The 13,056-nt window shown below is 46.3% G+C and overlaps 1 protein-coding gene across 1 annotated transcript in view; it reads right to left on the bottom strand.

Annotated features, from left to right (window-relative positions):
• The window catches only part of DCHS2 (dachsous cadherin-related 2), a 111,551-nt gene extending 99,356 nt beyond the window's left edge, over positions 1 to 12,195 (bottom strand). The window contains exon 1 of the mRNA XM_034064448.1: positions 10,393 to 12,195. Coding sequence (XP_033920339.1) covers positions 10,393 to 12,195 — 1,803 coding nt within the window. The remainder of the gene's footprint in view (positions 1 to 10,392) is intronic.
• Positions 12,196 to 13,056: the final 861 nt, after the last annotated feature.

Here is a 13,056-nt window from a genome sequence, read left to right as displayed (position 1 = left end):
AGCTAGTAAAGTCTGGCATAAATGTAATGCTTGTTTTCATTCAGTGCAAAGGAGAGGAAGAGACAGAACCTAAAGCTGTTTCTCTAATGCCGTACTTTAACCTTCGTTCTGTACAACAGTGTTACCAAACAAAGCACTGTTTCAAAGTCTATAGATTTGACCCATTTAAAGTAACTGATGTATCAATGGGAGTGAAGGAAGTAAGGAAATAGGCACAAGAGGAGATTGCAACAAAAGCATTGTCCCTTAAACCATGTGTGGCTAACTCTCACTGTCAGATGAGTGAAGCTTTGAGTTGCACTGTCAAGTTAACCCACATAAAAAAAAAGGTAGTCAAATTTTTCTTTATATTACTTGATTTAAATGGGACTAAGTGAGGAATAGGAACTGACTTCACAGCACAATTTCATCAGTAATTGTCCTACTTTGGTACATAGCTCCTGCACCTACCCTGAAAGCCATAACCAAGTAATTACCAAGAGGACTTGGCAGAGAGTTTGCATCCAAGCATGGCCAGACAGCACACAGATCTTTACAAACATCCCCTCTGCATTAGCAGTTACTGTAAATGCTGACAGTTACTACATTTGGCCATGTATGTGACAGAATACAACAGTTTAATCTGCTGCATATATTTTATATATATATATAAAATTATATATACAAATTTATAGAGGACAGCAGTTTAGTACAAAAAGGTGAGAAATAGCTGCACAACTTCTGTTGCAATGCTAAATATACCACTGCTGACCATGCTCTCCAGGCATGATGTAAATCCCTTGCAATTCAACATTCAACAGAGAAGGATGATTTCACCTAAGTGCCAACTCTCCTGATTTTGTACAGCTTCTTACAGAGGAGTCTCAAAGAGCTTAGAAACAATTGAATGAACTGTGATTTGTAAGTAGTATCTTAAAAATCTATTACTTCTCCCAAAAGAAACACGTTTTTACACAGATTACTAAAGTTTCTTCATAGACTGAGAGCTAGGATACTATTTTCTATCAATTCTATAAAATGTGAACTTTCTTCTGCTGCACCACCTTTGCAAACAAAGCTTAATTTTCTATTTTCACCAGCGCACATTTCATCATTTGGCATTCAAGAGCTGCTGCTGTCCAAATGCTATTTCTTCATTTTTCAGCTAAGAATGAATACTGGAAATGAGGTGGAGAAGTGATATAACAAATGTGTGAAATCATTAGTAGTCAGGACTGATCACTCTTCTTTCTTCAGGTTCAAAGCAAAAGGGCAATTCGTCATGGAGCAGGTAGCTGATCAGCACACCCCTTGCCACTGTACGTTGTGGCTGATGATACTTGAGAAAAGCTGAGGGCTAGGTATGTATTCACTAAAAAAAAAATCATTTGGGGTTGCAAATACATAGAATCTGTCTTGCTAGGGGTGTCCTTGAGCTGAAAACAGCTTAACACCAAGAATCCATGAGGGAAAGACTTACGTGTTTGCCCTGTTCTTACACTCATCTGCATACAGTGTTAGCAACCATGAGAAAAAAGATATGGAAGTAGGAGGAATATTGGTGTGATACAATACATACAAAAGCTCTTACATGTAACAGCTGCACCAAATGAGCTGTGTGGTATTTTCTCCCAAGTGTTTTGTTAGCTGATATCTGTGACTCCGTACTGTTGACACCTGCAGCAGGATTTGGATAGTCAGTTTGACAGACAGCCCCACTGCTCGCTACAGCAGTGTTCATATTACTTACCATTTTGAACTGAATGTGGAGTAAGGATTGCTCTGACAAACTATCATTAATGCACTGCACAACAAGCTTTCCAAGCTATCTACATGCACATTGAAATCCATAAAGCTCCTGACTTAGTTTTAAATCAAATCCATGCATTTTAAAAGAGAAATGAAGAATGTGTAAATCGTTGATGTTTTTTCAGCATGAAATTAGAAGTTTGCTTTCAAGAATGAATTGAGCAGCAAAGTAAAATAAAAGGGCTCATTCTGCAGCGTGTCAATCTGTTTGCACAGTAGGCTGGAATTTAAAAGATTCCTAACTCATCTGTTTCCCAATGTTTTAAAGCCTTCCAGGAAAGACTAAGTATTCTGCTGATCTAGCAGTTTATGAAAATCTATACATATGATAAACTGACATTAATATTTGATAAATGAACAGACAGGCTATGCCCAGCCATTTACAGCTTATAATACACTTGAGCAAATTACTAATAAGACAAGTGCTGAAGTTACCATTTTTTATATAAAGGTGAACACCAGCAAAACCACTGCATTTCTGAATTGGAATGCTTTCTATCTGAAAGGGTTGTTCACAGTCATTACTCCAGAAGGTCAGTGGCTATAAAGGAATATTTGCTGGACACACAACTGGATTTGTTAGACTGCATAAAATTCTACAAACTTAGCAGCCAAAGGTATTCAAGGACTCTGCTTGCCGCTGGTCTTCCAGCTTATATTTTAATACAGAGATCTCTGCAATATAAAGCACATGATTAAGACTATATAATATCATTACTCCTCTTCCACTACTCCAAAGCTAGGGATACATCTGATTTCTCTAACAACAATACCTTTATCATGCATGTCTCTTTTCTCCTCATGGCTACAGATCAAAGTATACACAAGGTTTCAGACTCAGTCACGCACAAGCCTTCAAACTTTCCCTCTTCCCAGACCCAGCTTGCTGACATCAATTAAAAGACTTCCCTGAGAACTGGGAAAAAAAGGTCATTTTCTGCAGTAATTTTAAAAATGTTTTTGTTCTCAAACTTTCACATGATTTTTAATCATCAAATAAAAACCAAATGTTTCCATGTCAATGTTTTTGATGTTTCCACGTTTCATGTGTTCTCTGAGTGGTGGGTTTAGTTAGCAAACAGTTGTACATTCAGTGCATGGACAAGAAGGAATTACCTCCAGAGATCTGGGGTTTTTCCAGGTGTTGAATACTGAAACTTTAACACTTGCCATGTTTAAGAGTAAGTACAAACTAAGAGCAGCAAAAGTCAAAGGCTTCCATCTCCCACTTCTCACAACCTTTCACTTTCAGGATCGGAGTTTTTACACCTGCAAGCATCCATTCAGTGCTGGATGCTGGTACTGAAAGGATTGCATCAAAGAACAGACTCTCACTCTTAGAAACATTGCAATTATGAAATGGAAGGGTTTTCTTATTGTTAAAAACCTAGAAGGGCACCACAATTAGCATTCTTAAGCAAAAGAATATGTAGAAATTCCATTCATGTCAAGCTACTTAAAAATAATTATTAAAATAGTATATTTCATTTTCTAATTTTTTTTCAATTTTTCCCGTCATGCAATCAGCAGCTACTGCACACATTCAAAGAGATATTTATTTATCTCTGAGCCCAGACCATCCACACTTCCAAACCTGCATATTAACAGATTGCAAAAAGTTGTGCACAGCCATAACAAGTATTTTTATAGCCACAAAGGTATTAGAATCTCCTGAGAATCTACCAAATGGCTTCTGGAGTGGAAAGGGAAATTTGTTGTGAATTTAGAAAGAAATAATTGTTACAAAATCATAAATGTATACATATACCTAATAGATGAATGATGACATGTCAACTGCTTTCAGACTCAGTAAAATAATAACATGAAGTGGATGAACAAACAAATAGCTTTGCATTATAGTCACAGGTTAGGTGATAAATTTCTTTGCTGTAACTGTAATTCAGCCTGGTGTTTGGTCTTCCTGTTGTCAATTGCATTAGTTTTAAAACTCAGTAGCATTCTAAGTCAACAAACAAAATGTGTCTTTTCTGCAGCTGACTTCTTTAAATCAGATGCAGTGAACATTAAACCTGGAAATGTCAAGCCAACAGAGGAATGCATGGTTTGATCTCTTTTGGCTTCTTGTCTTAATTCTAAGTAGGATGAGTTGGATATTATAGCTTTTTATAACTTACATGAACCTAGTTTGCTGGCTTCATTTCTGATTTCAGAAATTGCAGTGTGAACTAAACGATTCAGTACCATAACCATCAGAGAAAGAACTATCCTTTTAGCTCCTTGCTTCAACTCTCAGTGAGAGAAAAGGAAGAAAAATGCAGTCTCCAACCGATGCTGCCTTCTGCTCAGCAGCTGAATGACAAATTAGTCTCCGAGTCTCCAACCCTCATAGTAGGGACATCAGTATCAGCAGTATCCTCCACCACTTTTTATCCTCTTAGTTTTCTTTTTACTGCTGCAGAAGGCAGAGAAAAATTCTGAAAATATGGATGTTGAAATGTCTTATTTATAACGCTCCCATGCTGCAAGTACCTCTTGGAAATGTGCATTTCAGGTAAGAATGAACAACTTCTCTCAAATATGCTAAGCTCTTATAAAGTCCTCAGAACCCATGCATCCTTCTTACATATGTTATACCTTTAAATATTATCTTCTAAACCCACACAGGTCTATTATTCCATGATTTCTGATATACCTAAGTTAGCTTTAAGAGCTTTAAACAAAATGTTTCTTTGCTGGCATTGCATTCACAAATGCCCCACAATCTCAGCATCAGAAAGTCTTATTTTAGAATAAAAGGAACTGAGGAGCTCTAAGCAGTGAGTTAAAACAGTTTCCTTAATAGACTTTAAAAGTGCAAGTTATACTAACAGTGAAATGCATATGGGTCTTTATCATTTGACAGATAACATATGCTTTTCCACTTCCTCTGCTCTATCAGAGATTACTCTAAAGCAAATAAACGTGTATTTTCTAATAAACCATAAAAGAAAATAAATTTAGTAAAAAACTACAGACACAACTGTCACTAATTCATGATGATTAATGTTCTCTTCCAAGATGCAGTTAGAGGTACATAAATTGTTAATAGTTTTCATAAGAACGCATGTGGAGGATAAAGTGAATGACATTTATGCCACAGAGTACCTTACATGCTACAGCATACCCTGGCAGTGGAAGCAAGTTTAACCTACAAGCCCCAGACAGATATAGGAGTACTATGCCATATAACACAAAATAGACACCTTCATTATGTTAAAAATCTGGGTTCAGCTGACAGCTGCCTCAGTCACAAAATCTCTAACTATGAACTCTGCACAGCCCCATAAGAGATAAAAAATCTTTTCTGCAGGAATCCCTGGAGGATACGAAACAGAATGGGTTTCACCCCATCAAGGTAAGAGCTGCTACACAAGGAAAACTGGTGCCAAACTGATGTGCTAAATTATTTCTCTTTATGTCAAGTTTTAGCCTGCTGCACTGGGGAGATGGGGGAAGGAGGGTCCTGACAAACCTGGCAACTCAATACTATAATTTGCAGACATATTGTACAGTGAGTATTAAGCAGTACTGCTATCACCAAAAAAAGGTTGAAAATAAAATTTGTAATCAGAATTCAACCTATGTTATCAAGGCAGGTCTACAGAAAAAGCTTTATTCCTTAATTTACTCATAGGATTAAGGGAATGGCTCAGAAAAGAGACACTGTCACACTCCTCACTCTTGGGTCATAGAGGTGCAATCACCACAGAGGTATACGTCATCAGATGCTAAATGTACCTGGATTTCACAAGCTGAAAGCAAGGAGTGTAGAAATAGGACATAACTGTCACCATTGATCAACAGTCCACAGGCATTTGTAACATGTTGGTCCTTGGGAATGGGGTAAAAGGTGTAGTAAGAAAAACAGGAGAAAGCCCAAGGTGCTCTCACACATTTCTCCATCTTATTGCCTTTCTAGGTCATGCTTAAGATCTTCAGGAAACAGATACATATTATGATGAAAGTTCATTATAACAATTGAATAAGTAATGTCATCCATAAGGCCAATGACCACTCTAAACCAACATATAGTATCTCTTACACGAAGAAATAGAATGCTGATGTATCTGCAAAAATCAAAGCACTACCAAAACAACTGCTAACATCACACAGAGCGCTTCTGCTGCTTCCACTTTACTTACTGCAAATTGCCTTGGTCTACAATTTCTCTCCAACTGTGTTCATCTTTTCCTCCCTGTGCCTGTATCATTTTTTCATTAGCTGCTTTTTAATCCTCCCACCAGTAAAGCCTAAATTTTAACAAAGGCGTGTCTGTAATGACCAGTAATAAACCACAAGTTTAGCATCCAAAAATGGACCAAAACATGAAAAATGCTGTTGGTGTCTTCAAAAATCTGCTTATGTGTCTCACACCTGTGCTTCAGTTTCTAATGTTCGATAACCCATTACTTTCCCATTGATTTTCCTGTTTCTTCATTTAGACTTTCTCCCATTTGTCTGCTCAGATTTCTGATCTCCACCTGTGTTATTTTCCCCATTAATGTCATTATTATATTCCCACATTTCTTCCTTAAATTAGCTGATCCAAACAAATTACACCCATTTTTCAGGATGTAGATTCTCACTTACTGGTCAATCTGCACTGGAAAGAAGAGCCCTTGTCAACACAGAAAAGAACATATATATGCCTGGAATAAAGCAGTACTTCCAGAAGTGCTGAAAACTATGTCTCCTAAGTGCACAGTTAATGTTTCTCAACAGTGAATTCCTACTGATTAGGAGAAACTGGTAAAAGACAGACAAATGGGGCAGAATGGGACAGAATCTAGCTGGAGGTCTGTGACTAGTGGAGTCCCTCAGGGGTCGGTGCTGGGACCAGTGCTGTTTAATATTTTCATCAATGACCTGGATGAGGGAACCGAGTATACCCTCAGCAAGTTCGCTGATGACACTAAACTGGGAGGAGTGGCTGACACACCAGAAGGCTGTGTTGCCATTCAGCGAGACCTGGACAGGCTGGACAGTTGGGCAGGGAGAAACTTGATGAAATACAACAAGAGCAAGTGTAGAGTCTTGCATCTGGGGAAGAACAACCCCATGTACCAGTACAGGTTGGGGGTTGACCTGCTGGAAAGGAGTGATGGGGAAAGGGACCTGGGGGTCCTGGTGGATAGGAGGATGACCATGAGCCAGCAATGTGCCCTTGTGGCCAAGAAGGCAAATGGCATCCTAGGGTGCATTAGAAAGGGTGTGGTTAGTAGGGCAAGAGAGGTTCTCCTCCCCCTCTACTCTGCCTTGGTGAGGCCGCATCTGGAATATTGCGTCCAGTTCTGGGCCCCCCAGTTCAAGAAGGACAGGGAATTGCTTGAAAGAGTCCAGCGCAGAGCCACAAAGATGATGAAGGGAGTGGAACATCTCCCTTATGAGGAGAGGCTGAGGGAGCTGGGTCTCTTTAGCTTGGAGAAGAGGAGACTGAGGGGTGACCTCATCAGTGTTTACAAATATGTAAAGGGTGGGTGTCAGGATGATGGAGCTAGGCTTTTTTCAGTGATATCCAGTGACAGGACAAGGGGCAATGGGTGTAAACTGGAGCATAGGAGGTGCCATGTGAACATCAGGAAAACTACCTTTACTGTAAGAGTGACAGAGCACTGGAACAGGTTGCCCAGGGGGGTTGTGGAGTCTCCTACGTTGGAGATATTCAAGGCCCGCCTGAACAAGTTCCTGTGTGATGTACTCTAGGTTACCCTGCTCTTGCAGGGGGGTTGGACTAGATGATGTTTCGAGGTCCCTTCCAACCCTTGGGATTCTGTGATTCTGCGAAATGCAAACTGATCCACTTCACAAATCTAGTCCACATTATGGACTAGATTTGTGGAGGGGGAGAAGAGAAACTAAATAATAACCACAGCAGGAGTAAAAGATTTCCAGAAGGAAAGAAATATATTATAAACATGCAGTCAAGAACATGAGTGAATAAACTGTGGCTGGGCAGAGCTACAGCAAAGCACTAGGATAGAAAGCTCTAGACACACCACCTACAAAGCATTTGTTTGTCACCAGTTGGTCCCCAAGCAAAGGTTATTCATGGACAAGACCTCAGTGATGCACTAGTGCAAGAGTCCCTCCACTTACTGAGGTGAAAGACTGAAAGCTTTAGAAGACATCCAGCTACTATAATTGCAGTCCAAACACTGAACAGAGCAGAAACGTTTCTCACAAATGTGTGATAACAACATCAGAACTCTTCCAACACTCTCCAGGTTGTGGAGCAGAGGAAGCTAGGAGACATAAGTAGCCTCCTTTGGTGTCTTGGCTCATTTCCAGTTCTCTAGTAGCAGTATTAACACAGTCTGTAGTTACCTCCTCTCCATGCTAGCTTTTAAGTTCAAGAGCCCAGTTAGAGACAGGACTCGTATCACAGACCCTGAATGTGACTTGGCAGGGCCAAAACTTATTTTCTTTATTCTTATCACTAGCTGCAGCTCCTGAAGCTAAATGAATATATATAATGAAAAATAAATTATGACACCTGCTTCATGGTAGCTTTTCTTGCTTAGAGTGAGAGCAATCAACCATTGGAATACTCTCCCCAGGGAAGTTGAGATTATCCAGATGGACTCCTCAACACTGGACACTTTTAAATTCAGCTGGACAGCATGCTGGGATATCTAGTTTAGGTCGTGCTTTGCCTAGAAAGGTTGGACCAGATGATCCTCAAGGTCCCTTCCAACCTGGCATATGATCCTATTATATGTTTAAATCTTAAAAGGTGGGTTTCTTTAAAACTTAAGCCTACTATATCATGCAGTATAAAACCTGGATATCACTCTGATGATCCAGGATTAACCTGCAAGTAGAAACACCAGCTTCCTTCCCTGTCAGTCCATGGGGTGCTCACTCAGTCTTTGTCTACACACGTCTCCAGTGTCTCATTTTGTTCACCTTTGGCCTTAATTCATTCAGCCACCAGGACCTAACTATTTCTTTCTACTCTCTGAACAGGATTACAGCAGCACAGTGACACTCAAAATCCAGTGCATCACAGATTATATCATTAGTTTATGACACCTTTAACCTGATGGAAAATCAGCATTATTAGTGTATCAAAACCTGCAAGAAAAAGTAATGCCACAATCACAGTTTATATTCTTCAAAATGCTCTAGGAATCCTTCAGGATGCTTCCATCTGATTAAATCAAAAGCAAAAGAAATCACTAGTCACCAACCCCAGCTGTGCATCAGGCTGTGATAGTGCACCCCCATGGCTTCCATCCTGCTGCATTTCAGCACCACGGACACTCACGCCTGAGCATATGTTTACATCCACACCACCCTTATCTAAAACAAATGAAAGTTGGTCACCCAGAGATAAAGAGAGAATGAATTTTCTTCAAAAGCACTAAGAAAACACAGTGCAGCTCTCCAGAGGTATCGTTGAACACACTTCTCCCTCAGATCCATGTGAATTTCTACACAAACTCTGAAACACTGGTACCTCCACGTAGGATCAACTGCTGTGAATTTGCTAGTGGTGGAAAAGACTTTGCTCAGTTTAGGGGTATAAATTCCAAAATGCCCTCACAAGGTAAAAGCAACAGAGATATCACAGAATCACAGAATCCCAAGGGTTGGAAGGGACCTCGAAACATCATCTAGTCCAACCCCCCTGCAAGAGCAGGGTAACCTAGAGTACATCACACACAGGAACTTGTCCAGGCGGGCCTTGAATATCTCCAACGTAGGAGACTCCACAACCCCCCTGGGCAACCTGTTCCAGTGTTCGGTCACTCTTACAGTAACTATCTGGCAAGTCCTGGCCCTGCGAAGTCTGCATTCAACTGCAACTGCAAAGAATAAAGGGTTTTTAAAATGTGCAAATAGGAAGCTTTTCTATTAATTGATTTCTGTGAAGGTTGAGTGAATTGATTCGCTTTATTAATAAGAAATTCTTCACTGTGTGGGTGGTGAGCCACTGGCACAGAGAAGTTGTGGATGCCCCACCCCTGCAAGTGTTCAAGGTCAGGTTGGACTGGGTTTTGAGCAACCTGGTCGACTGGAAGGAGTCCTTGACCATGGCAGGGGAGTTGGAACCAGATGCTTTTTAAGATCCCTTCCAACTCTAACCATTCTATGATTCTATGATTAGCAAAAAAGCTCTGGAAACACTGCAGAGTCCCAGAAGCACTTAAAACTTAGGAAAAAGAAATCCCAACCAACCAAACAAAAAAACCTATCCCGGTCCCTCTGTATTAACCTGTGTGGCCTCCTCTCTGTTCCCATGTGGATCACACGGACCCTCAGAAGTGGGTCTTACTGGTTTTGCTTCGAGGACTATCTCAGGTCCTCAAAACCTGAGGAGCACAGGAGTTTAACTCTCTGGGAGAGCCAACACTTGAGTCCCCCTGAAGACCCGAGCTTCTGTGCCCACTACCCGCTCTACAAGTTCTCTGGGATACGGAACACGGTTTTAGTGGCACTCCCGGAGGTTACAGCTCTGAGAGCGCACCAACCAACTGCGCGCACCGACTGCGCTCCCCCACCGCGAGGAGCGCCGAGGGCGCCACCCCGCACCACACGAAGGCTCCGTGCCCCCACCCCCCCCCTTCCGTGCCACCCCGCCGGGCCCGGGGCGGAGCTCACCTGGAGGAGGCAGCGGCCGGGCGCGGTGTGCTCGGGCAGCCGCCCGCGGTAGACCTGGCGCTCGAAGCGCGGCTCGTTGTCGTTGGCGTCCTCGACCCGGACGCTGAGGCGGCAGGCGGCGGTGCGCTGCGGACGGCCGCCGTCCCGCGCCACCACGCGCACCTCCAGCGCCGCCTGCCGCTCCCGGTCCAGGCGGGCGCGCGTGCTGACGGCGCCGCTCCGCGCGTCGATGCGCAGCAGGGCAAGCGCGGCCGGGTCCCCCTCCAGCGCGTACCGCACCTCCGCGTTGGGAGAGCCCGGCTCGTCCGCGTCCGAGGCGCTGAGGCGCAGCACGGCCGTGCCGGGGGAGGCGGCTTCGGAGACGACGGCGCGGTAGTGGGGCTGCGGGAAGGCGGGCGCCTCGTCGTTGAGGTCTGAGACGCGCAGCAGCAGCGGCTCCTCGGCGGAGAGAGGCGGCGCGCCGCCGTCCGTGGCCACCAGTCGCAGCTCGTACAGGTCGCGGCTCTCGCGGTCCAGAGGTCCCGCCACGCACAGGAAGAAGATGCCGACGCCCGACGGCCGCAGCGCGAAGGCACCGTCGCCGCCCAGCAGGGCCAGCGCGATGCCGCCGCCGCCTTCTTCCTCACCCTCCTCGTCCGCGTCCGAGACGGAGACGCGGGCCACATAGTCTCCAGGGCGCGCCCCCTCAGAGACCCACGGGCCGCCGTTCTCGGTGAGGTAGAGCAGGCGGATGACAGGGCGGTTGTCGTTCACGTCCAACACGGACACGGAGACAAGCGCGCTGGAGACCTCGGGCTGCGCACCGCCGTCCCGTGCCTCCAAGACCAGGCGGTGCAGGGCCCGCGCCTCGCGGTCCAGCGGGCGGCGGAGGCGCAGCACGCCGCTGCGCTCCTCCACTGCGAAGTAGCCGTCGGGGTCGCTCTGCCGGCGGTTGATGGAGTAGCGCACCTCGCCGTTGGGGCCTAGGTCGGGGTCCGTGGCCCGCAGGCGGCAGACCGAGGTGCCTGGCGGCGCGTCCTCCCGCAGCCGCGCCCAGTACTCGCTGCGGCTGAAGGCCGGCGCATTGTCGTTCTCGTCCAGCACCTGCACGGACACCCGCAGGCGACCGCTGCGCCGCGGGCTGCCTCCGTCCCACGCTTCCACCACCAACCGGTGCGCGTCCGCCCGCTCCCGGTCCAGCCGCTGCAGCAGCACCAGCTCCAGCGGTTCCGGCCGCCCGTAGCGCAGCTGGAAGAGCGGTGGGTCCCCCGCCGAGCTGCCCTCCTCCAGCAGCGCATAGCCCTGCGTACCGAAGCGGCCGGCGTCGGGGTCGCGGGCTGCCGGGAGGCGGAAGGCGGTGCCGGGCGGACTGAGCTCGGAGATGTTGAGCTGCAGGTGGTCCCGCGGGAAGCGAGGAGGGTGATCGTTCACGTCGGTGACCTCAATCTCCACCTGCACCACCTCGCCGCGTAGAGTAGCCGCCGCGAAACTGTAACGCGCCCGCCGCTCCCGGTCCAGCCGCCGCGCCGTGCGGATAACGCCCGTCTCCGGCTGGACGTGGAAGTCCGCTAGTACCGCCGACTCGCCGCTGCCTTCCGACAACAGGAAACCGCCCGGCGGCCCCGCTCCAGGCGGCAGCCCCGCGCGGATGTCCCCCACCAGTGTCTCGGCCGGCAGCCCCTCGTCCACCGCCAGGCTGAGGTTGTACACCGGCGCCGTGCCGCCGCAGGCCGCGCACAGCCACAGCGGCACCAGCAGCGCCAGCTCCCGCCCCGTCGGGGGACCGCCGCCCCGGCACCTGCCGCCCCGCTGCCGCCGCGCCATGCCTCGCCACTAAGCCGGCATCGCTCCCAGCCGCCGGGCAGGTGGCTTCGCCCCACTGCAGCTCGAGGAAATCCTACACGCTGCTGCTGGTGCCGGGAAGGACAAGCCTGTGCGAGGAGGCGGGGAGGGCGGCTCCCACCGCTACCGCCCGGCGCAGCCCCCGCCCCGCCGCCCCCCTCTGCGCTGCCGGGACATCGCCCGTCCCGCCCCTTCCCCGCTCCCGAGGCTGGAGACCCCACGTTTGGACGTGTGGAGTAGCGCTTGGTAGACTCGGAGGAGTCTTCACCGATATTGATTCCTCGGGGCATCAGCTGCTGAGGGTGGGAAAGCGGTGGCCACCTCGGATGGCATGCCTCATGAAGGTAGGGGCTTTAAATGGGACAGAAATGTGCGAGGATTAACGGAGATGCCCAGCTGAGCAAGGAATTTCCTCACGTTAATAACGTTGTCCTCGTTTTCCATGTAAAGGCTTGCTATCCTAGCATTAGGTCAATAAATAGTGCTTGGCACGGCAGGGAAGCATTTACTATAAATAAGCTTTAAATAGAAACTTCATCAGCTTCAGCGAGACCAGAATTTCTTTCCTTTTTCACTATTCCTGACTCCCATATCTAACTGGGAATGGTTTGAGGATGAATTATTGTTTCTTCAGTGACAGTGAGAATATACAGCATCATATAAATGCTAAGTACCAACCATCCATCTTTCCATGAAAGCTAAGTACAATACTTCAGCATTTACCAGTCTCTTGCTGTTCTCACTGGTCCTTTGCCAAACTTAATTTCACCTTTATGGCAAAAGTCTGACAGTTGGTCATAGAAAAGTAAATTCATTCTAAGACAGACAAGGAAAATCAGGGCA

This window comes from Melopsittacus undulatus, chromosome 7 (genome assembly GCF_012275295.1).
Source record: "Melopsittacus undulatus isolate bMelUnd1 chromosome 7, bMelUnd1.mat.Z, whole genome shotgun sequence".
Lineage (NCBI taxonomy): Eukaryota > Metazoa > Chordata > Aves > Psittaciformes > Psittaculidae > Melopsittacus > Melopsittacus undulatus.
This window is presented reverse-complemented; position numbering and strand designations above follow the sequence as displayed.